Genomic DNA, 24638 nt, shown 5'->3' on the forward strand with positions numbered 1-24638 from the left:
TAATGGTCTTTAACTTGCAGAGCACATGAAAGCTCAAGATGGAGTTCACCAGCAAAAGATTGCAGCCAGAATCAAAGATCAAATCCAAGTGGAAGAATGTCATAGATACTGACCTTGGGAATGTGGATTTCGAAGACTTTAAAAAGAGAATGTATGGCCACAATGGGTAATTGCCAACACCCATTGCTTGCCGGATGATGAGGAATGGCATCGTCCAAGCAGCTGGATTTCCACCAGCTAAAGAATGTGCTGAGCTGATGGTTGAGTGTGCTATGCACCATGATGCACAAGAAAGAGTGATCATTGCACCTGATAGAAGGTTATTAGCTAATCTTTCAGAGTTAGCCGTTCAGGAAGTGTTTGGAATACCAAACTACAATAAAACCTCATACAAAACTAAAGAAGATACCCAAAATTTCTATGATGATCAGTCTGAACTCTGTGCAGTGAATATTAACAAGTCATGGTTGGAAAAGACAAGACCTCAAAAGAAAATGCCAAAGAAGCTGCTACGCCCATACTTCAAAGAGGAATATGGTGACATTATCCTACTGTTGAATAGAGTAATAAGCAACCCTTAGGGTACGCCATTGAAACATGGATGTACTACTTCATTCATGAAATCACCTCGGGAGTCAAGATATTCAATTGGTCCCGCATAATCAGTAACAATCTTCATGAACAATTGACAAATTTAGAAAAGACAGTCATTTTACATGAGCTCTTACATTGTCTACCTGTTGGCCATAAATTATAGATATTCTGGACTGATTTGTAGAGGCATAATTGGCAATGGTGAAAATGAATTCAAGTCTTATGACTATTACCCTTAGTTACAACTTAGTGAAAAGAGCCATTTCAAGCAAGTGAATGATGCATTCCTAATGCATATTACAAGGACACTACAAGGGGAACTCATCAAAGGCTATCTTCTGAATCTAAGAGTTTAATCAACAAGTATGGATTCTGGTTTATCCAATTTCTGAAATTCACATACATAAGAGTTCAAGGTTTTGCCGGTCGTCCTTACCAACTTCCGATCTATCCCACCAACAAAATGGTCCTACTAGAAGTACTTAGACAGTTGGAGACATATCAAGGCTTCAAAAGAATAAGGCAGAAGGCAGCTATTTCCTTCCCATTCTTTATTGGAAATATGCTGGAGTCTTGTCCAATGGCATAGGCAGCTAAAAGTGCCAGGCTAGAGATGCAATGGTATCCCTTCACATTCTATCGGTCCAGAGCTAACTATGATCCTCACGGCAATATTGGGACAGTAAATGGCGAGAGATATAGGCATAGAGTGGACTTAGAAGATTTTATGGGCAGATGCTGCAGATGAATTTGACATCAGGAAGAGACTATGGTTCAGACTACCAGTAAGCTTGATCAGAATAACTCAACTTTTCCGTGTGCCTGATCAGTTGGAAGATAATACTGAATACACTTTGCCACGCTTTGGCGAGAATACACCTCTTCCACCTGTCAGATGGTTAGAACTTGAGCATGCAGACTTGGCTACTTTGATGCGGCCAGTTGTGAAGTATTCTCATTGGTGGATCGATCAACAAATTCATTTGCTAAGATGGAGAAATCTAACCTTGACTTATGACCTAATGGGTGAAGCAGAAGAATGTTCTTGAAATTCAGAAGCATCTCAAAGTGCCAAACTGATTGAAAGTGCGAAAAAGAAAGGAGTAGGAAGCTCTTCAAGAACAAAAGGGAAGACAGTTGTAAATGAAGGAGCCACTCAGAAGAAACAAAGGATAGAACCATCTCGTTCTGCCACATCAGGGAACATAATTGATACATTGGCAGATATGGAGATTCCTTCCCCAGTTCATGGTGGAAATGTAGAGTCAGTCCATCAAGAAGAAGATGAAGAGCCCCGTCTCCTACAGGCACAAAAATATTGGAGTTAGATAATGAAATGGATATTCTGGGCAATGAATTTTGGGAGGGAATGATTTCCGTTCTTCGAGGAGGCCAGAATATGCCATGTGAAGAGAATGATCAGGAAGTGGAAGGCATTGAACAACCTTCAGTTCCTAATTGGCTGAAGGAAAGATTGAAAGAAAAGATACAAGTAATAGAAGTTCAAGAAGAAGATGATATGGCCGACTTCTTGGCTAGATTCAAACAGGTTACTGGAAAGAAGCCAGCCAAAAGGTTTTCCACCATCCAGAGAGATGAAGCCGGCTGTCGCACGGTGCAAATCGCTGTACCAAAAGTAGACAAGGCAAAAGAAGATATTGCTTCTCATGAATATGCAATCATTACAATTAATTTGGGACCAACTACTAAGAGTGAGGAATTTGAAGACTTGAATAATTCAGTTTCTTTCATGAATACAAGACTGGACGAAGAAGTGGGAAAGAAAAGGGAATACGAAAGAGAAGTTGAGTGCCTGAGGGGATACATTCAGCACTTGACTAAGCCGCTCAATCAAGCCAACCAGAAGTTCCTCCACTTTTAAATTCATAGGAGACAGTTAGATATTCTGAGGAAGAAGTAGTTATGGCCAGAGAAACCAAAGAATGGATGGCAAATGGAAAAGGAGCAGCAACATTTGCAAACAAATTGAGATTGACATATGGGCAGACTTCTTTTCTGCTCTCCAGAATTGCAAGCGTGGCAGGAGCATGGACTAATCTCTAGGATATTCAAGACAGGATTATCCCATGCCTTAGAGTATTGAAGGGCATACATAAACAGGAACTGATTAACAAAGAGATAATTGCAGTAGGGGCTGCCTATGATTTTAATGCATGGCATTGGACATTAGCTGCACCCAATGAAGTTCTGGAGAAGGTAAAGGCAGATAGTGCTAAGGCCGAGGAGCAGATAAAAGAGATTCAGGATAAGTTCTTCCTCATAGCTGCAAATGTGCTCGAGAAAGAAACAATCAGAGAAAGTGATATACAGTTGGAAAGCCTAAAGCTCAGAATTCTAGAGATTTTCTTTCCCATCACAAGACTAGTCTTGAAACAGAATTTGGCTAAGGCATCAGAATTCTTGTCCATCCGAGATGCCTTCTAGAAACAGGAGTTGGAGTGGGAGATTGCTTTTGCCTCTTGTGCAAATGATTTGTACGGATGGGAATATAGGATCAACATGTTGCCACATGTCACCATAGAAGAAGTTGACTCAATTGTGTCCAGATTCATTGATCACATTGCTGCCCATGAGGATGAGGATGCACCTTCTTGGGAGATGGCTAACTACGCCACTTGTCTTGCATGCATTGGATATTGATTTTATTTTGGGAAACGCTAATTAGGGTTGTGTTGTTTTAATCTTGACCATTGATCTTAAATTGATCTCGACCATTCATTCATTTTTCATAACTCTATATAAACTCTCATTCTCTCATTTTCATTGTTTTGGAGAGATTTATGAAGTTGTTGCTTAGAGATACTTGAATAATAAAAGTGCATTTGCAAGTATTTGCCTTGAAATCTTGTTGTTATTAAGTGGTTGCATCTTTGCGTATCTTTCTTCAACAGTAGAATAGAATAGAATAGATTTGCTTAAAGTAATTTGCTTTGATTTTGTTAGATGAATGAAGGATTGATAGTTTAGATTGGTGAAACTTTTGCTCATACTTTCTTTGGATGGATGATTTTCGTTCAATTTGTAAAGTTAGCCTGAGCTTTTGATGTGGATGCTTAACTTCGACTTTGAGTAATATTGTTCAATTGTTGGTATTATTCACAAGTATGAAAATCTTGAGCACAACCTTAGAAGATTGCACCCACTTTGCGTAGTTGTCCAAGAGTGGCGAAATAAAGTGTTGCTATTGGTTTCACCCAGTCTTTATCATCTCTTGAGCTCATAGGAATAACTTAGAAGTAACATAGAACTCCTGAACCCTTATCCCTTTTTATCCTTTCTTTTTTTGAAGTCTAAAATCTGAAAATCCAAAAAAAAAACCAGAGCAGTTATTGTTAAATTCGTCTAAGTCTTAGCTTGTGAATGATCTTTTTGTGTGTAAGTCCCCCTTGTAATTCAGCACACACTACCAAGGAAGCTATCCACATAAAGTCGCCCGTTCACACATATAGACCTTGGAGTCACCTTGTGGTCTTTCTCCCAATCTTGGCACAAGTAGGGATTTTGTTCAGGAGAGGATAGAGTATCCTTGGATATTTTATTCTAATGTTCAGTATATGATAAAATGTAGACCAATACTACCCTAGGTTGTTGGTTGTGTCGGCAAGTTGGATGCCCTCACTGGTGTTTGCCCTGGTGGGGATGTGTTGAAGGTGCCCTCTTCTCCTCCTTGTGCTTTTGTAGGTTTGTGGTGTTGGAGTTGTCTCCTCTATTTCTATAAGTGTTCCTGATGCATGGGTGGACAATGCTTCTACTAGTTTGCAGTTTGCCCTCATTGGGAGATTCTTTGATTATAGACTAAACATTGATTTTGGTCATAGTTGGGTATCCAATTGTTTTCCTAGTCTACTACATGTGATGACCTTGATGAATGGTTTCCTGTTGTCCTTTCAATCCTTTGAGGAGTGGACTATTGTTCTTCAAGGTCCTTGGTTTCTTGGTAAGACTTTTCTTCTTTTAGTAAGATGGACTGTTGGTTTTGATGCTACCAAGGTTAACATGGTTCCTATTTGGGTTCATCTCCTAGAGCTCCCTTTGGAGTTCTGGGATGAAAGTATCATTCAAGGTATTGCGGACGCTAATGGGCAATTTGTTGCCATTGACGATGTCAGAAAATCTAGAAAAAGCTCCTTTTTGCTAGATTTTGTGTCTGTGTTGATATTGTCTGGGACTTGGGAACTTCATTATGAGTCCTCTCTATTGTACCATTTCCATAAAGTTGGGTATAGATCTTCATGAAATAGTGCACTTGAATGAGATCAAGACGTGTTGTGGAGTGTCCTTAGTCTCATCACAAAAGGATGGTGATGGAAACTATTGTGGGGACCACATTGCCTTTGGCTATCATCTTCAAAGCCCTTTGGTGTGTGGGAAGGTGATATAACCTTTCAAGAAGGACCACGTTGATGTGGGTAGAGGGTCCCCATGGAAGGTAAAAAGAAAACTTGATGCTATGCTTGTGGGTTCTTTGGTTGAGTTTTCTTCTTTAAATTACGACATGGAATTCCTTTTTGGTTATGCTCCTAATCTGAGCTCTTTGGTGAGGTTTGGATTCAAACCGCTTTGAATGTCTATTCAACTTTTGTTGTAGGCGTTGGGTTGCTTTCTTTGTCCATATCTAGTTCATTTGTTCGATCAAAAGCATATGCTAGTCCTTGTTGTTCTCCTTCAATTTTATTTTGTTGGTTTCAATCTCTCTTCTTGTGAGACTTGTTTTGTTTGCCTTCTTGGCTGCTTTTGGGCCCTTCTCGTGTTTTTACCTTAATCAAGACTAGTATTTGAAACAAAAATGATTGAACTCTGGCTTCTTTGTTGAAGTCACTAAAATGATTCATAGGAGCAAGAATCATCTACATCACCAAAATAACCTTTCACACAAGAGAGAAGCAATGGAAATTCTATGATTCTAACACTCGAGCAATAGTAAGCAATGCGATGGAATGAAGTGTCTGTAGAGGACCCTTGTATATATAGGCAAGGGTGAGACATAGGACAACATGAGACTATGACAAATGTCATGATCACATGACTTGAGACACAAAAAGTACATGCCCTAAATGAACTTAACTAACTAGGTGTACAGAGAGAAAAACACTCGAAGATGGTTTTCAACAACAAGGCTTGACGAGGTATCTACTATCCATGAACAAAAAATCTCATGAATGGAAAAATGGAGAAAACCCTAGAGGGAATAATTCCTCCCCAAAAAAGAGAAAATATGAAAATAAATATTTACAAGTGAAAGAAGTCTAGATGAGCTCTCAAGGACAACTTTCTTCACCCCAATCATTGATTGCAAGTGAAAATAACGGGGTGATGCCAAAGGCATAGTGATGGTGTTTGTGACCTGCTCCTTAGTAGGTAAATACTACAAGTTGAGACCACCGTCTTGGATGAGTTGTTGAATTAAGTGTATGTTGATCTCAATATGCTTGGTTTGTTGATGCTCCATTGGGTTGCATGAAAAGTGTATGTCATCACACCAAAGAGTAGTGGTGTGATTAGGAGGAAAGATAACTTTGTCATCAACTAGCGAGGCCAAAGGATTTCATGGCTGGCTAGTAAGAACCACACTTTGATACTCAAACTTAATAGATGATAATGCAATAGTCGTCTGCTTCTTACAAGACTGTGCAATTAGACTAGAATCGAGGTGGTAGACAAAACTAAAAGTAGACTTCTGATCATCAATATCACTAGCTTAATTTGAGTTAGTGAATCCCACATTTGAGAAGCCCCTAATATGTAATGAATGCCAAAATGAGTTGTGCCTTAGATATATCTCAAAATATGTTAGGCTGCCTTCTTATGACTGTGATAAGGATCTTGAGAGAAATTAAGAGAACACTAATCACAAAGGAAATATTAGGACAATTTTGTGTCAAGTACAAAAGACTACCAATTAATTGTTGATACAATGTAGCATTGATTGTAAGTGTTGTGCAATTGGTAAGTAGTGTGACACCTAACAAAAATGAAGTGGGGGAAAGCTTGTAGTCAACCATGCAAGTATTTGATGCAAATAGTATGCTAATACTAAAAAATAGAAATTCCCTTGAAAGATTGTAGAAGTTGACCAAGCAAGAAATGTAGAAGCTTGAGATCGCTAATATCAAATGATACTATCAATGCTCTTTGAATATCTTGAATCATGGAAATGGAGCTACTCATGAGAATCCATAATGTCCCCTTCTTTGTCTTAGGTGTTTGAGGAAATGTTATTAGCCTATTTTATTCCCGTAAGCTAATTCAAATAATTAAATAAGGGAATATTTTTAATTAATTAAATTAAGTTATCTTAAGTTGTTGTGGGTGACTTTATTCTATTAATTTTATAAAGTGACTAAGTTAAAAAGCAAAAATAAAACAAAGTCACTTTATGGGGGCCACAAAGGTGTTTTTAAATAAAGGTGAATTTTAAATTATATCTTCTTGAATTTTAAATGAGCTGATTTTATCATCTTGGACATTTTTATTTCTCTTATTTCAAGTTTAGATTGCAAGTCCAACTACAAACCCTAGGACAAAAACTGTAGAGGTATTTGTTTTCGAGAATGAAATACTTTCCTCCTAGTCAAATATATGGTGGATTTACACAAAATTCACAATTGTGCTTAAGCAGAGATTTTTATTCATAGTCATCAACATCAGAATACAAAGTACAAATTTATTGAGAACTTGAGGAAAATAATAAATTTATTGGCGGTGTGTGCAAATGTTGAAAAACCTGGAAAATTATTGTGTTGTGTGTGCACGGTGAGATTGGTAGAGATTTGGTGCTATAGGTGCATGTAGAATAGAGGATTAAAATAATTTATATATTTCCTCAAAGGAGCTGTACCATTTGTTATACTAACAAGAAGGTGGTTGAACTTCATCGAAGGCATGAATTGGCTTTGAGAAGGCTTCCACGCAGCCCTAGGTGGGCCCAACAACTACTTGCAGCAGCCAAATGAGGGGTTGCAGCATTATATGGAGTTGCCGTCCCAGTAAGGGAGGTGCCCTACTATCCAAAGGAGCCATATAAGCTCAAGCATTTAGCAAAGGAAAATTGTTGTTGGCCGACTAGCTAGGCAACAAGCGAAGTCAGCAAATAGCATGTAATTGATGAGTTTTTATTGAATACAAATTGCTGTTTGTAATTTCTGGGAACTGCATTCTATAACAGCAGTATAGTGAGATAAATGAAAGAAACAATAATTTTCGTGTGACTTCATTATGGCAATGTGTAATCTGCTCTTCCTAAGCACTATCAACATGGTGACCGTTAGCCTATTTAGCAGGTTTCCGTAGGCTAATGAGAGGATTGGGGGACTCATGGTGACTGTTCAATCCAGTTTATTTGGCCATGATAGGTGTTGCAATGGGCTCAATCAATTGAAAGTTGCATTATGACGTTTCCTGGAGTGGGTTCGGGCATTTTGTCTGCATTTGCTATTTTAATATCAGGCTGGACACCGACTAGGTAGGTTGGTAGTATTTCTATTTTTGGAATGTTGTGTTGATTTTCCTAGGTTTTATTGGATGTATTTTAATGTATATATCTAATTCAATCTGATACTTGCATTCTTGGAATTCTATGTATTCACAAATTGAATAACATTATACTATATATATTCCTTTGGAGAGGCATGTCCTTGAACGGACATGTCTCTCCTTTAATTATAATAATTTAATCAATATTATAATGTTTCATCAATCAATTATTAATTTAGAATAATATAATAGATTAATATTGAATATTAAATTTTATATGATTAATAATAATATAATAATATAACATAATATTATATTATTATTAATCAACATATATTATATGTATTCTAAATGATCATTCGACTCAAGCTACAAACATTAACACTCCCTCTTAGCTAGGAAGGATGATCAGACAAAATGTGTAGTGATCTCCCATGTCAACACTTATGGCCCTCACCATAGATGCACAAAACATAATTAACACTCCCTCTTAGCTAGGGAAGATAAAATCAATGCAAATGCATTAAGTCTAGATTAATTATGGAATAGAAAAAAAAATATTATCTCACTATGATATCAGGAAGTATGGTATAAACAAGAATATCAAGGCACATGATATTCACCCTAACTCAAAAATATCATCTCATGATATTGGGAGTATTTGCATCAACCATATGATGCTCATCACAGGGGACCATAGTCTCAAGGTGTGAATTTGCCTCCGTCGGCAATTCTATCCATGATCTCTCACGTGGATTGCCTCAGTTGGCGATTCTATCCACAAGCTCTTACATGGATTGCCTTAATCGTTTGCTGTCAATGCTAACAGCTGATAGTTATCGGTGTGTTATCCTTGACAATCGATAACTATCGGTGTAGACTAACACACCGAAAACTATCGGTGACTAACATAACACTACCCGATATGCAACCCGATCTAATGCAATCTGATCTAATGCAATCCGATAATATATATTAATCGGAGTCATCATTATGTTAGATCGATATTCATCTAGATACAAGATTCATTAGATAGATGAACATGAGAAAGATGCATAGTATGATTTAATCAATAGTTTGGTCATATGCAAATATAGAATGACTATCAAGGATGATTCAATTGCTTGATGGTTTTATCATAGTTATTGATATGATAAATGATTGAATGAGAGACTTCATTTATCTCTCATTCAATCATTTATCGTACCGAAGCTATTATGCATTAACACTCCCTCTTAGCTAGGTAAGATGAATGTAGACAATATATTCAAGCATCATAATTTAATAGATAGTGATTATTTTAGTCATTCACGAGAATTATACCATCTAATCATTTGGTATGTAGTATCACCTAAACACGTGATCCTGAAGTTCATCACATCAATCTTGCAATTGATAGGATATCACCTAAGCATGTGATATCAGTATTGCCTACACGCAATACTTAGGATAATCATATGAGAAATCTTAATTTCTCACCTTATCCTAGATGTGATAAGTGCACTAACATTTTATACAAATGTTATATCACCTAAATACATGATATGAAGTATCACCTAGACACATGATACAAATGTCCATCACGCCAATCTTGTGATGATAGGATATCACCTAAGCACATGATATCAGTATTGCCTAAACACGCAATACTTAAGGATAATCATATGAGAAAGATTTAAATTCTCATCTTATCCAAGTTGTGGTATGTGCATTAACATTTCATATGAATGTTTTACCACAACACAATCATGGCTTCATCCATGATTCACCAGAGATCCACCATGATAACTGGTTTGGACATTATAAGATGGTCACCTTATAATGTCTCCATACATGTGTTCATTATCTTGAGAGATCGTCACCTCTTAGATATGAACCCAGGAGATAAAATCCAAAAATGTCCTATCATGACAAAGAAGTTTACACATTAAACATGCAAATACAAATTGCAAAGAAAATTACCTTTCTATCATACCTAAACCTTTTCTGAAGTGATCAACCTTCACTCTGAAAGAGGTTTTTTTTGGTCAGAATATCTGCAGTTTGATCTCCAAGGGAAAACCCCCCTACTCGAGGGAGAAGCACCCAACATAAAATGTCTTCTTTATATATCAAATATGTCTAGCAATAATGCAAGATACGGGCCCAATATATGTTGCTTCACTCCTTGAAGCAAATTTCACAAGAGCAAATCTAATTGGCCTTCTTCAGAGGATCGATCTTCTGTAACTAATATATAAACTGCTCTTCACATAAATTGAATGGATCAGAGAATGAGTTTGCATCTTCTATATATATGAGGGAGGCACCCTTTCACAAGGGGTCGGTCCTTAATGACACCATTTGTCTCTTCACAAGGGTGACCACTTCAACATCAACACTCCCTCTTAGCTAGGGAGGAATCCTTGTTAATAATATAGTCATGCAATGACATCCACCATGGCTACTCCTAGAGAGTGGAACATGATTCATCACGGTACTCAACATGATGATATCCATCATGGCTACTCCCATGTATGAGAATGCATATGAAGTATGAACACAAGTGCCCATCACAGAGTTGCTCAACGTGATGTTTTCATCTCATCATGACGTTCATCATGACTACTCCCAAAGGGTGGAACAAGGGCCTTCACCTCAAACTTCTCCCTCACAAAGAAGAGTGTATTAACAAGGGCTTGCTCCTCAAACTTATCTCTCACAGAGAAGAATGCATTAAGCATATTTTCATGATGGTGTGGCTCCCTCTGATATCAACCTTCTGACCTCCTTGTCTAAGGTTGCTTCTGATGAAATGTTAGACTCCCTCTGAATGTGATATCAACCATCTGACCTCATTGTCTAAGGTTGCTTCTGATGAAATATTAGACTCCCTCTGAATCTGATATCAACCATCTGACCTTCTTGTCTAAGGTTGCTTCTGATGAAATGTTAGACTCCCTCTAAATCTGATATCAACCATCTGACCTCCTTGTCTAAGGTTTCTTCTGATGAAATATTAGACTCCCTCTGAATCTGATATCAACCATTTGACCTCCTTGTCTAAGGTTGCTTCTGATGAAATGTTAGACTCCCTCTGAATCTGATATCAACCATCTGACCTCCTTGTCTAAGGTTGCTTCTGATGAAATGTTAGACTCCCTCTGAATCTAATATCAACCATCTGACCTCCTTGTCTAAGGTTACTTCTGATGAAATATTAGACTCCCTCTAAATCTGATATCAACCATCTGACCTCCTTGTCTAAGGTTGCTTATGATGAAATGTTAGACTCCCTCTGAATCTGGTCTCAATCATCAATTCGTTTATAAGCATCAATTTATTTCTCCCTTTAATTCAATTTTATTGTCCTTTCGTCTTGAAGGTATGTCAGAGAGAGATTACAAATAGCTCATAAACTAAATTATCTCGAACAGAAATACCAATGATGGAAGCATACAAGATTTTACTAGCCAATATTATAGCATAAATTACAAACTCAATAATTCATGTGCCTTAATAAAACATGGAATACTTATCTTAAGTTTAAAACATTTCCTTTCATAAGGTGAGCCCATATAAGAAATATCACGCATGAATCATCTCTCATCATAATTCCCTTTGAATGATGTAGAACATTTTCATAATTTTGATCAACACTTTCATTATTATCTGCCACACACAGTCGTTAATAACTTTTGCAATTTACCAAATTTATCCAATCTCTTCAGTGATATGTTAGAAAATCTAATTACAAACATTTCCTCCAAGTTATAGCCAGATCCAATGGTTAAAACATAAGTTATGACATTTTTCCCAAAACTGCTAACCCTAGGTAGGGTTTCAAGTGACCTGCACCAAAGCTATCATATCTTGCACAAAACTGAATCAAATTTGATGAGATAAACATATTTGAAAACTAGAAACACAGATCTTTCCATCCATATATTATAGTCCTCATTTTGAGGCCAACCAAGGGCCGTGCAATGGCATATTTCAGACTGAAAATTCTAAAAAAACTGAATTCTCCAACCCTCTCCAACCTCCAAATTAAACTTCACAAGCTTGAGCTCTAATACCATGTTGATTTTCCCAGGTTTTATTGGATGTATTTTAATGTATATATCTAATTCAATCTGATACTTGCATTCTTGGAATTCTATGTATTCACAAATTGAATAACATTATACTATATATATTCCTTTGGAGAGGCATGTCCTTGAACGGACATGTCTCTCCTTTAATTATAATAATTTAATCAATATTATAATGTTTCATCAATCAATTATTAATTTAGAATAATATAATAGATTAATATTGAATATTAAATTTTATATGATTAATAATAATACAATAATATAACATAATATTATATTATTATTAATCAACATATATTATATGTATTCTAAATGATCATTCAACTCAAGCTACAAACATTAACATGTTGGTGGATGCATTTAATGTGATATCTTGGCAGTTAATGTGGTCCAAATCATTTAATTTAAACAACGTTAAAATTTTAAAGTTAAATTAAAGATTTAACTTTGCATTATTTAATTTAATAAATTAACTAAGTGGGGCCTTGGAGTTATAAGGTGTAATTGAAAAATATTAAATGAAGTGAACATTGAGATATGGGCACCAATATTGGGAGTCATAAGGTGATTTAAAATAAATTAAAATAATGTAACCCTGAAGTGGGTGTGGATTTGGAGGCCTTTATAAAGGCATTTTGGAGGCCATTTGTATTATGCTTGGATTGATATTTTGAGAACAAATTTTTTTGGATTGAACTTTTTCATTCATTTGCTTTGTGAGGACGAAAACTGTGGCAGAGGATATTCTTTTTTTTGAAAGATATAACCCGGAGGATTTACTGGTATTTTCACTCAGGAATCACAGTAGGGCTTCACAATGGTTTGAAACTTCAGATTTTGAGCACAGATCCTCAGGGCAGATTTGAAAAATATCAAGAAGGGAGATCAAAGAGATTATTGGCAGATTTTGGAGTAGATTTTATCATTCCCTTGCTGGCTGTACTTTTCCATTGACTGGCCATACAACTTGTGTGAGGGCGTGGGAATTTGTGGAGGAGGCGGCTAGGTTTTGAGGGTGATTTTATTGCTGTTTGGGGGCATCCAGGCCTGCATTTTCAGAATACATTTAATACGTGGTCATAGAAGGTATATCCTAGGTGTGGCATCCAAATTTGAAGCTCTAGGTTGCTAGCGTTAAAGTGCAGATTCATTTTTGTACTTCCAGATTTAATGGGTATGTTGGAAAGGAATTGTAATGCATTTTGATGATTTGGGTAGTTCATAATTGTATGATATATTGTATTTCCAATTTCAAGAATAAATCTGGCATATTGCTGGTTGTGGGCATTTTTGAAATATTGTATTTGAAATTTATTTCTGTTATTTCATTGCTGCAACTAAAATAATTGTGAAACCATTTCTGCATCTCTGTCTGCTTCTCTTAAACAAACTCAATCACCCAAAAAAAAGGGTGTATATTACACAATGAATTGTATCGATGAAGTTGTTGGCAATTGAATTTGACATTGCGATGAATATTCACATTTTCAATTTGTTCATTGAATATAAATTGCTATTTGTAATTTCTAGGAACTCCATTCTAGAACACCAGAATAGTGAGATAAATGAAAGAAATAATAATTTTCCCTTGACTTTAATATTACAATGAATTGTATCAATGAAGTTATTGGCAATTGAATTTGACATTGCGATGGAAATTCGCGATATCATTTAAATCAAATTGAAAGCAAACCCAGAACAACTAACCTGCAATTGTTTGGTGAAATGTTTATGCACCAAAATTAGTAAAAATTGCAATATTTTGTTTTAAAAAATTTGGCCAGTGCATCACAGATTCAAGTCATCCACATACAAAACAAGTACTAAAAGATCCTTTCCATGTCTCTAAGTGTAAATTGTTGAACTGGAATGACATCAAGAGAAACCTAAAGCAAGCAAAAAGCTATGCACCTTCTCATACGAAGTTCGAGAAAATGAACAACGTCCTAAAATTAACATTCTCATAAGAAAAAAACCTTGACATTCAACGATGTGCTAATGATGGCACAATAATAACCAAAGTAAAATTATATACCTGTATAATGCAAACAATATATCCAATGTAAATTTAATTACTATGACAAAAGGTACATTAATCTAAGATTCAAAAACGTATTTGAAGATTCAAACAAGTTTGGGGTTCTGTTTACAATGTAATGTATACTTCTTTTTCCAAATTTTGAAATGACAAATGCTAAAAAATTAAGGGTGATGATGTCCAAATTTTTCTCTCATTTCCTAATCCTATCATGTACTATTTCATTCCATTCTATCTTATAAATGTTTTCCATACAATTTTTTTTGAAACCTCACTAATATATTTGTTTTTTCTATGGTAAAATCAATGATGGCAAGTAATAGTGGGAAAAACTTCCATGGAAGCATGACACATTGAGTGTTGCCAAGGGCAAGGTCAAGTGCAGTTTTTGAAAAGATTTCTATCATTGGAGGAATCAATTGATTAAAATATAACCTTGCTTGATTACTTGGAAATAATGTAAAGACATGTTTGATGAAAATGAGAATATAAATGGATGCCATGGTTACCAGTTCTGACATGAGAAAAATGGAAAGGAAGAAGACAAGGGAGGCAATGGTAGTGGTGATGAGATCCAGTCCAGATTCATCTTTAGATTCTCTCATTAGTTTGCACATTTGTCATCCACTTTCCTCTATTGATGAGACTCATGAGAGTTCTAGCCTTTTTCCTTCTTCACCCAATTTATTTAGTCCTCACAATGTTCCAAGATCCCAACCAAAGAGAAAGGCCGTGAGGCAAGGATCCCAATGAAAAACTTTTGGTTTTACAATAATTATACCCTTCAATGAAGCAAACAACCCATATTAGAAGGGGCTGGTAAATGCATTGACAATTGTTGGTAAAGGATTCAATGCTCCAATAACTAAGGATTTGAGTGGGTCATTGCTAGAGGAAGCCATAAAAATATATGGATTTTTATTGATGATTAGAAGAAAGTATGGCAAAGAAAGTGTTGCAATATCTTATCAGATGGATGTACAAATGGCCGGAATGTGACTCAACTTTTTAGTGGCTCTGAGTGGTATATTGGTGTTCTTGAAGTTTGTAGATGCCTTTCATCAAATCTAAAATGTTGAGACTATGCAATCTATTGCTTGGGGTGATGTGGGAGGTTGGGTTTGAGAAGGTTGTCTAAATTGTCATGGACAATTTAGGAGAATACAATTTAGGAGAATATGTAGCTATAGTAAGGTTTATCATGGAGAGACATCCCACTATTTTTTGGAGTCCTTGTGCTACAAATCATGACTTGATGTTAGTGGACAATGGGATGATCAAATGGGTCAACAACGTGGTTGAAAATGCCAAATAAATTACCATATTTATTGACAACCATACTTGGGTCCTTTTTCTGATAAGAGACCGCATGAATGTCAAGGAGCTTGTGTGACTGGGATGACATGATTTGCCACAAATTTCTCCATTTTGTAGAGCACTCTAGGTGCAATTGTCTCTCTCAAGAAAATATTTGTGAGAAATACCAAGTTGGTCTCCCCATATTCTAAAAAAACCAAATGGGAGAAGTCCAGTAGAATTATTCTTGAAATAAAAATTTAGAGGAGTTACTTAGGGTAAATAACAATTATAAACATATTTGTTAGGGAATTATCTATTTGATATTTATTTTCTTTTTATCTAATTTCTAACAATTTAAAATTATTTTCAGTTGTTTGGTGACAAATCCTTTAGTCAAGGTTTTGTGATGGGGATGGCATGTAAGTGGGTTATTTGTATGAGGCCATGGATTGGGCCAAAGAGGCCACTTTGTATTATTACAATGGAAACAAAAAAGAATGAGATCATTTGACACATCAATTGCAAATGGACGAACCAATTGCACTGGTTGATACATTCCTTGGCCTGCTACCTAAACCCAAAGTTTTACTTTTCTTATTTGCTTAGCGCTGATGAGGAGGTCATGATAGGTGTTCTTTCATGCTTAGATATGGAAACAAATGAAGACATTAGAGACAAAATTCTTGATGAGTTGGAGGTCTACAAGGGTGTAGAGGGGTTACACTTTCTTTTTTAGTTATAGCCATTCAAAATAAGGGAGACCACTAGTTAGGTTAACAAAATAATTATTTAATTTTTTGCTTAATACTAGAAAGTCGAAAATTGAAAGTTTTAACTTTAATTTCCAATTTTTTAAACTTAATTATTATAGTCTTTCAAATATTTTGTTTTTAGAACCATGGTAAAAAAATTATGGTGATATGATACCAAATATTTAGTGGTTAGCTATTCATGTTTTCTCTAGCCTTTTAGTCCTTTTGGGTGTGAATGTTATTGGAGTCTATTTGAGAGCATTCACACAAAGAAGAGAATTAGATTCACTCGAGTGCATTAATGATCTTGTCTATCTAGTACAACCGTTGACTTTGAACCAAAAAGGTGGAGGGTCCTACTCATGATGGCATCGACGTAGATGACATGAATCCATTTGTTGATTCAACTATTGAAGAACATAATGATATAGTGTTCATTGAGGAAGATATCATTGAATTGGAGAGAGATGCAACAATAGAGGTGGATGAATTGGAGGAAGATGGAGATAGTTTTGTGGAAACGCTTAGTCCTCACATTTGTATCGACCAACCTTCTAATTCTAGGCCCAAAAATTAATTTATACTAGGATGGGGGAAGAGGGGGATGCAGATTTTATTTGGTCTTTTTGGACATGTAAATAATTATATTGCTGTTAACAATTATACAATTATTATTTTTAACTTTGTTCTAATACAATGTATTGTTTGTCTTTGAAACTTTGAAATTTTAAATGTAGGTCTTTTGAGGGTCATGTGGCATGTAATCTTTGAATTATGACATATTGATGATCAAAATAGTTTTTTGTGTTCTCTAAATGCATTAATTTTTGTCTTTTTGTGTAATTGTCTATGTTACCCAAGGACAGGTACCTAGCCAAAATGGGGCCATCTCTAGTCAGAAACGTCTCAGGGACATGGGGATGGGTCGAAAACATCCCCTACTGTCCCCAAAAATTCAGTTTTTTATGGAAACATCTTGAGGACATTTTGCAATTTGTGTAGGCCAATTCTACTCAAAGATCAATAAATTCAAACTATTAAGTTGAAGCTTAAGGTTATGATATGTGAAAGATAAGTCCATCTAACGATTATCATACAGAAAATGGATATCTTGATAACATAGATTATTCACCATTGTAACATACAATGAAAAGCTTTTAAAAAATATATAATAGAATTATACATGTTATTGATTAACTATGTGTGCCCAAAGCCTTGTTCTAAACCTAATACTATAATAGAACTGAAATGGTTGAAGGGATTATGGAAATCCATATCAGCAATTATCAATCAGAAAATGATAACCATTAACAAGCTCATTAGTTCCACTGTTGTCATTCCATGTCAATACATCCATCTCTTTTGGCACACTCTTCTCCCAAGGAAACCTATAGCTATAGCCACTAACATTAGCACCATTACATGGGTTATCTATGCTTTCTCCCTTTATGATGTGCCTAACCAACTTATTGTCATTATCCCACTTAACCACCTACTTGTACCTATAGGGTAGCCGATTGGAAAGACCTCCAAGCTGAATTTATCAAATATGTTGTAGATTCTTTGACTTCACGTTTGTCTAAGATTTCCAATGAGGTTATTTGTTCAATCTTTTCTTAATCTTGGTCTCATTATATAATGCATCCTATTCTTAAGCTTGGGAGTCTCTCTAATCTTGGCAACTCTAGGACTATCATGATTTGGTGTACATTTGTGAAACTTTATGCAACAATGTTGGATATGTAGTTTTCTGAGTACTTGGAGAAAGGTTTCGTTTGTTCTCATGGGTAGGATGGTTTTAGTGGGGATTATCAAACCTTTTACCACATCTTCACACTTAGAGCTGTTATTGAGGAAGCTCACCATTGATCTTCCATAGTCTTTTGTTGTTTAATGGATTTCAAGAAGGCCATCGACTCAGTTTCGAGACCGCTACATTTCCTATGTATGCATGATATTGGGATTTTTGATTCTTTCATTACCATTGTTCAAAGGCTTATTGGATAGTTATTAGGTAGTTTTGTACCTCTCGTGGTCTCTTTGGCTCTATGAAGAGTACCATTTGGGTCAAACAAGGAATTCCTCTCTCCTTGACTCTATTCTACATCTACATTGATGAGTTGGAGGTATTTCTTTGTCAACACGCTCACCCAGATGAAGATTGTGCTTTACATGAGGTGATTTTTACCATGCTTCTTTTTGATGATGATGTTGCTCTTTGTTCTCACTTAGCTTAAGGTTTACAATGACAACTTGATGCCCTTTCCTACTTTTATGATCTTTGCCAGCTTGTGCTCAACCTTAATAAAACTGTGGTCGTGGTTTTCATTATCTCCAAGCATCTTTCCCAATTCTAGTTTATTTAGAAGGGAGAAACCTTGGAGATTACTTCCACTTACACATACTTGGGGGTACAATTTTTTGGTCCCTCCTTAATGAAGCTTGCCTCACATTCATGTCTTTGTAAGGGACATGCCTCTATCGCTATCTTGGAATTCCAATGTGTCCAAATCCACTTTCAATATATCCCTTAAAAGATACTTCTTTTTGAAACCATCGCCAAGCTTTCAGTTATGTATAGCTTAAGGGTTTGGTGGCCTAGCTTTGGATCTATTGATTGAGCTTGTGTTAAGAGGGTCCAAACTCTCATGTTGCAGTGTCTTATTGGGTTCAAGTGTACAGTTTCTCGTTTCATTGTCCAAGTGGAGTTTATTATTCGATTATTTTCTACATACACAGACTTAGATCCATGGTTGACTCTGCTTCTGGTCACAATAGATATCCACATCTGGCTCTTCACCCCTTTGAGAGAAATGCCTCATTGGATCTAGTTTGGCACTATTAGTGTTGGTACTCGGAGGCTAGCTTGCACCTTTCTATTAGCATTTCTATTGATAGACTACCTCCTTTCACGTATTTTCTGGCTGCTCCTCCTCAACTTCTTCCTTCAGAGGAGACCATCACTAGGTAGTACATCTAGGTTACTTGGAGATGTTCTTCTGTGCCACTCAGCCCGAAGCTTGATTTTTACGCTAAGGATTTCGCCTACAAGTTGAAGATGGTATACTTGTCATCCTCACTATCTCCAACATCATTGGTCACATGGCTTAGGTTCCTCCTTGACCAAATAAAGGTTTGTTTCCATCAACTACGGGGTGAGAGAATCATCATCATTTTTCTTGATGTCTAGATTGAAGAGCATTTCATCTTTAGATGACCCATTTATTTTGAGATCTATTGGAGATGTTACCTCTATAGGGACTTAGACAATTATCTCTTTACTTTCTTTGGATATTCAAATCAATGGTGTTAGGCTATTTATCTTTGGGAGGCCATTATCATTTGGCACAGATCCTTCATGCAGATTCTCAAGATTCTAGAACCCCTACGTTAATAATCTCCTTTTAGCACATCTAGGGGAATGGTAGGCCTAAATGGCCTTTGGGTATTGTTACTTCTCTCATAGATGTAGATAGGCCAATGGGATTGAAGAGCATTTCTATTTTAGATGGCCCATTTATTATGAGATTTGTTGGAGATGTTATTACCTCTATAGGGACTTAGACAATAATCTCTTTACCTTGTTTGGATATTCAAACCAATTGTGTTAGGCTATTTATCTTTGGGTGGCCATTAACCTTTGGCACATATCCTTCATGTGTCTTCTCAAGATTCTAGAGCCCCTAGGTTAATCACCTCCTTTTAGCACATCTAGGAGAATGGTAGGCCTAAAAGGCCTTTGGATATTGTTACTTCTCTTATAGATGTAGATAGGGCAATGAGATGACATCTCACATAGCTTCTGCCTCAAGATGTTCCTACGTAGCATCATGGTCTTGTTTCTTTTTGATGACATGACCTAGCTTCTCATTAACTTAGATTTCTCCTCTTGAATCGCCTCTCCAATTGCAACTGTGAAGGATAGATACATATTATGAGATTTCTCATTACAATAGGTGTTACTTTGGTCTTGGATGTTAGGTGTGATCCTAGTAGGGGAACCTCTCCTAGTCTTTGGCACTCCTTGATGAGCATTATCAAAACTTGTATCAGTACCTTCAAATTGATTGACAATGGCATTGGTGACTTCATCATTTCTAGTTTAGATAGTGGTACTTGATGATCTTTTGTTTTCCTCTACGGCTGCTCTTTGCTCTTCGGATTTTTGTTTTCTCATTTCTTGGCCATTTGTACCTATTTGTTGACCACGTGTTTTGGTGGTACCTATATTTCTACTCTTGTTCTTCCTCCCTAGTGGGACCTTTCTAGGTTTCCATTCCTAGAACTCTCTATTGTATACCGTTATTCTCATGAGTCCCATCAATCTACTTTTGGTCATCCATGGACATCAGCATAATTCTTTATTTCTTTCTTTCTATGCCTTGTGTACAAAGTTGGAAAACAGTGAAGACTATTTGGGTGGTAATTGCTGTTTGGAGAGGAAGAAATGTTCTTACAAACCAAATGAGAGATGGTAATAATGGTTAATAGAGCAAAAACATATTGTCCCATTCTCCCTGTGCTTTTAAAACCAAAGCAGCCCCAAATTTTTTATAAAGAGGAGATTGCAAAACAGATTGGTGAAAGGTAACGGAGCCATTGAGGATGTCTACTTTCTATTTGTAAATACAGTTTAAACTTTAATCTTTGATTCATGAGCCAACATCAACATATGCTTAACAATTTTTTATAAAGCTAATCTGAATTTCGATTACAGAATTGGCATAACCTAGAGCTAAAATCTGGATTATTTACTATAAGGGCTGAGAATTAAATTTTTTCCAAGAAATATATAATGTGTAGAAAACTAGAATAGTGGTTCTTTATATAACTCCAAACAGCATTCTCATTGACTGGAAATCACAAAATTCCGAAGGACAAGCTTGAAGGAAAATCTTTATAGAGAAAAAGGGCCGATTTTTGTTAGCACTTTCATATCAATTTAAGATTGAAAGCAAAGTATCAATATTAAAAATGGTCATAACCATCAAGACAAGGTGGCTTCATAAATGGCAATAATTCCATTAACACCAAATGCCATATAAGGAGTACAGAATGTCAAACAAATATCAACTGTTGACAACCAATGCAAGGGAGCGAACTGCCTATGTTCGAACAACCACTCATGGTAAGACTAAGGACCCTCTGTTTATTAGGGATAACACAAAGCATAAATATGGAATGAGAGTCCATTGACCTGAGTTCCATTCTTTGTCAGAGTATTATCAAGAGCTGGATGTTACATATGGCTTCTTTGCCTTGTCTTCAGTCGTTGCAAGACACAGATATAGCTTCCTCAAATCTGCACCTATCTGAAGAACCTGTTATTCTCCTTTAGACCTTTGTTTTCCATTCGTATCTTTATTCTCATCCAATTTATTGTGGGTATTTGATGGCAAAATATATTTTTACTGATGATTTTGTGAATCCTCTACTGTGTTGCCCTTGTTTTATCTGTCTATTTGTTGATATACACAAATAATATCTTTTCCTTCTATTAGAGAGTCATTTTCCTTTTTATGGTTTCAAATTCTCTTAGAATCTGGAGTTCTCTATAGCTTTCTCAATTGAATATAAAATATTTTATTAACAACTTGTGATTCTTTGACTTGAATCCTAAGTTACCAATTCGGGTACGGATACAGAATCTGGTATGGATTCGCAGATTCGGCAATTTTTTTTTCCCTTCGGTACGGGTATGGGTACGTCCGTACACACACACAGACACACACACACACACACACACACACACACACACACACATACACAGATATATTATATATATGTTCAAACATCAAAATTATAAAATATAATTATATAATTTATAAACTATCATTACCATTATTGATTATTACAATGATACGATCCATACAAATATGAAATATACAATGTGACTTTCCATACATAAATGATAAATGATAAATCCAAAATATAGGTATAGAGGTTAAAAAAATATGCACAAAAGTGTTTTTTTATTGTTTAGACTTGGAGGTTAAAAAAATATACAAAAAAGTGTTTTTTATTGTTTTTTGCAGCTTAATGACCTGTGGGCCCTGTTTTTGGGAACCCACAGGCCTTGGTCCGCCTGGGTCTGCCTGGGTTCCCCATGGATTCCTCCCGGGTCCTTCCCAAGGACCCATAGAGGACCCAGCCACCTGGGAAGGACCCGGGAGGAATCCACCAGGAATCAGGCTCGGAACAGGACCGGGGCAGAATCAGAATCAGGACCCAGGGTTTTCTAAGAAGAATCGGTAACTCAGCTTGAATCTGTTTCCATTGAAGTCTTTGATAATACAACTGGTTTGCAACTTCTAAATATTTATCATGATGTGTATCAACAATAGCACATTGCTATCAATTGTATGATTTTGCATTGCTGAACTCCAAAAACGAAATTTCTGCTTTCTTTTTTGTTTATATGACTATTGAGGATAATTGTCAAATTAGCATAAAATTTTACCGAATCTAAAACTAAATTCCAAACATATTTATTGACTAGGTCTCAAAAGATCAACCGGAGATGTCACGGTGGACCTTGAAGTATAATGCATTTGGTCAAGACTTAGAATTTTCCTGGCTTGCTCGTAATATGCAGGTGGGAATTCTAAGCTGGAGTTCTTGATTTGCTTCTAGAAATCCCTTTTTTTGACAATTTAAAAATTAAAACAAAATGAAGATTAAAGGGATGTGAATTTGCTTCTATTGGTGCAATCTTTTGTGTAGAGTTATTTTTTGGTTGTTTAGAGAATCTACATTTTAATTAATGGCATATAGTCAACCAATGAACTCTCATATCTTGCAGCCAATCCAGTATCAGAAAATACATTGGCGTTCTGTAGATGGTCTTCCAAATAGGTAAATTATTGACTCACTTCGACATGAACATACCTATTTTTCATTGTAGAATTTCAGCATGAATCAATTATTTGGGAGTGTTTTTTTATGGTACTACACATCAAAAAGTATGAATCATCTAGAATAACCAGCTATTTAAGAATTGTCTCTCTAGTTTACATCCCCTGTATGGATATCAAACCACAAAATTAATTTGAAGTTCACACTTCCCATGATTGTGGCCCAGTCATCTTTAATGATGTTATAAATAATGTACAAACAATTGCATATAATTTTAAATATGTTTTTCAAAATTATGTGTAGAATTGGTTTTACTCCACCTGGAATTACAGAATGCAACCATCATAGTGGTGATCGAGTGAAAGTGTTTGCATTTCCATTCAAGTCCACAGGAAGATAAAAGTTTCAATGATAATGCACAGGAATTCTTTGTAAACCTATTCAATTCCATGTGGTCATATAATAAATTGCCTTAAATGCAATATAAATGACAATGGAATAGATTCTTTGCACGGTAGATCCTTTGCTATGTTTAGCCTAAATTACCACCAATCTGAGTCCCTGATGACACAGTGACAGTAACCAATAAGTATGCCTTTTGCAATGGAAAGATTGATTGCCAATTATTAACGATGTGTTACATAGCATTGATCTAGTAGATAACAATGATGGCACAAGTTTTTAATCTGTTTCAGTTTGTGATACTTCCGCTAAGTTTTCTCCCTTCTCTACCATACCATTTCAAACAATACCATTTAAAACTGCAGAGACTAAATTTGAGACATTCCTTATGCACTCACTTTTAATCATAAACCAATCAAGTAAATTCCACTAGGATATCATGTCTCCTCAATGCTGTCACAATTGAATTCTGACCTGTATGAATCATTATAACAATATGCATAACTAAATCATATCCACTTCCTCAATTGTTGTAAATTTCACATTGGCATGTTCATGCATCAATTTAGAGCCCCTAAACTTGGTACAGAAATGCAAAATAAGATGTGTTGCAAACACAATGTACACACCTCTTCATTTTTTAATAATGTTGATTTGTGGACCTGCAGTACACTCAGATTATAAATAGAGTTTGGAAAGCCCACTAATGCTATATTATTCCTGTTCATGCAACACAATATTGCATAGATTTTTAGGCATGAGGGTTGCAGAAGCAATTGCAGCCAAGGAGGAACCCTCATTTGATGAAGATGATTTGGCTATCTTGAATGGGCCTTTAGATGATTGTGTCAGCAGTCATATGGAGGAGAACAGGGATTTAGGGGCATTGACTTTCACTTTGCACTCTGTAGTTTGTTAATGTTTTAATTTGTCTTTTACAAGACAACACAAAATGGAATAGTGTGTATGGTAAAACTGTTTTTCAATTAGGAGGGAAACTTTTTGAGATCTAAACTAAACCTAAAACTAAGACAACTATAGACTAAAATTATAGATAAGATAGATAGATATGCACTGTAATGTCCCCTTCTCAGTGATGTGCATTCAGTGGTCCATTGGCCTATTCCA

The 24638-nt window shown here is 35.9% G+C and overlaps 1 protein-coding gene across 4 annotated transcripts in view; it reads left to right on the forward strand.

The window, feature by feature from the left end:
• LOC131063576 (uncharacterized) overlaps positions 1 to 24638 on the forward strand; it is a 162765-nt gene that overhangs the window by 19317 nt on the left and 118810 nt on the right. For all 4 annotated transcript variants that reach the window (XM_057997434.2, XM_057997433.2, XM_057997436.2 and 1 more), the window contains exons 3-4: positions 22753 to 22848; positions 23056 to 23108. In XM_057997434.2, coding sequence (XP_057853417.2) covers positions 22753 to 22848; positions 23056 to 23108 — 149 coding nt within the window. The remainder of the gene's footprint in view (positions 1 to 22752; positions 22849 to 23055; positions 23109 to 24638) is intronic.

The sequence above is a fragment of the Cryptomeria japonica genome, chromosome 4, assembly GCF_030272615.1.
Source record: "Cryptomeria japonica chromosome 4, Sugi_1.0, whole genome shotgun sequence".
NCBI lineage: Eukaryota > Viridiplantae > Streptophyta > Pinopsida > Cupressales > Cupressaceae > Cryptomeria > Cryptomeria japonica.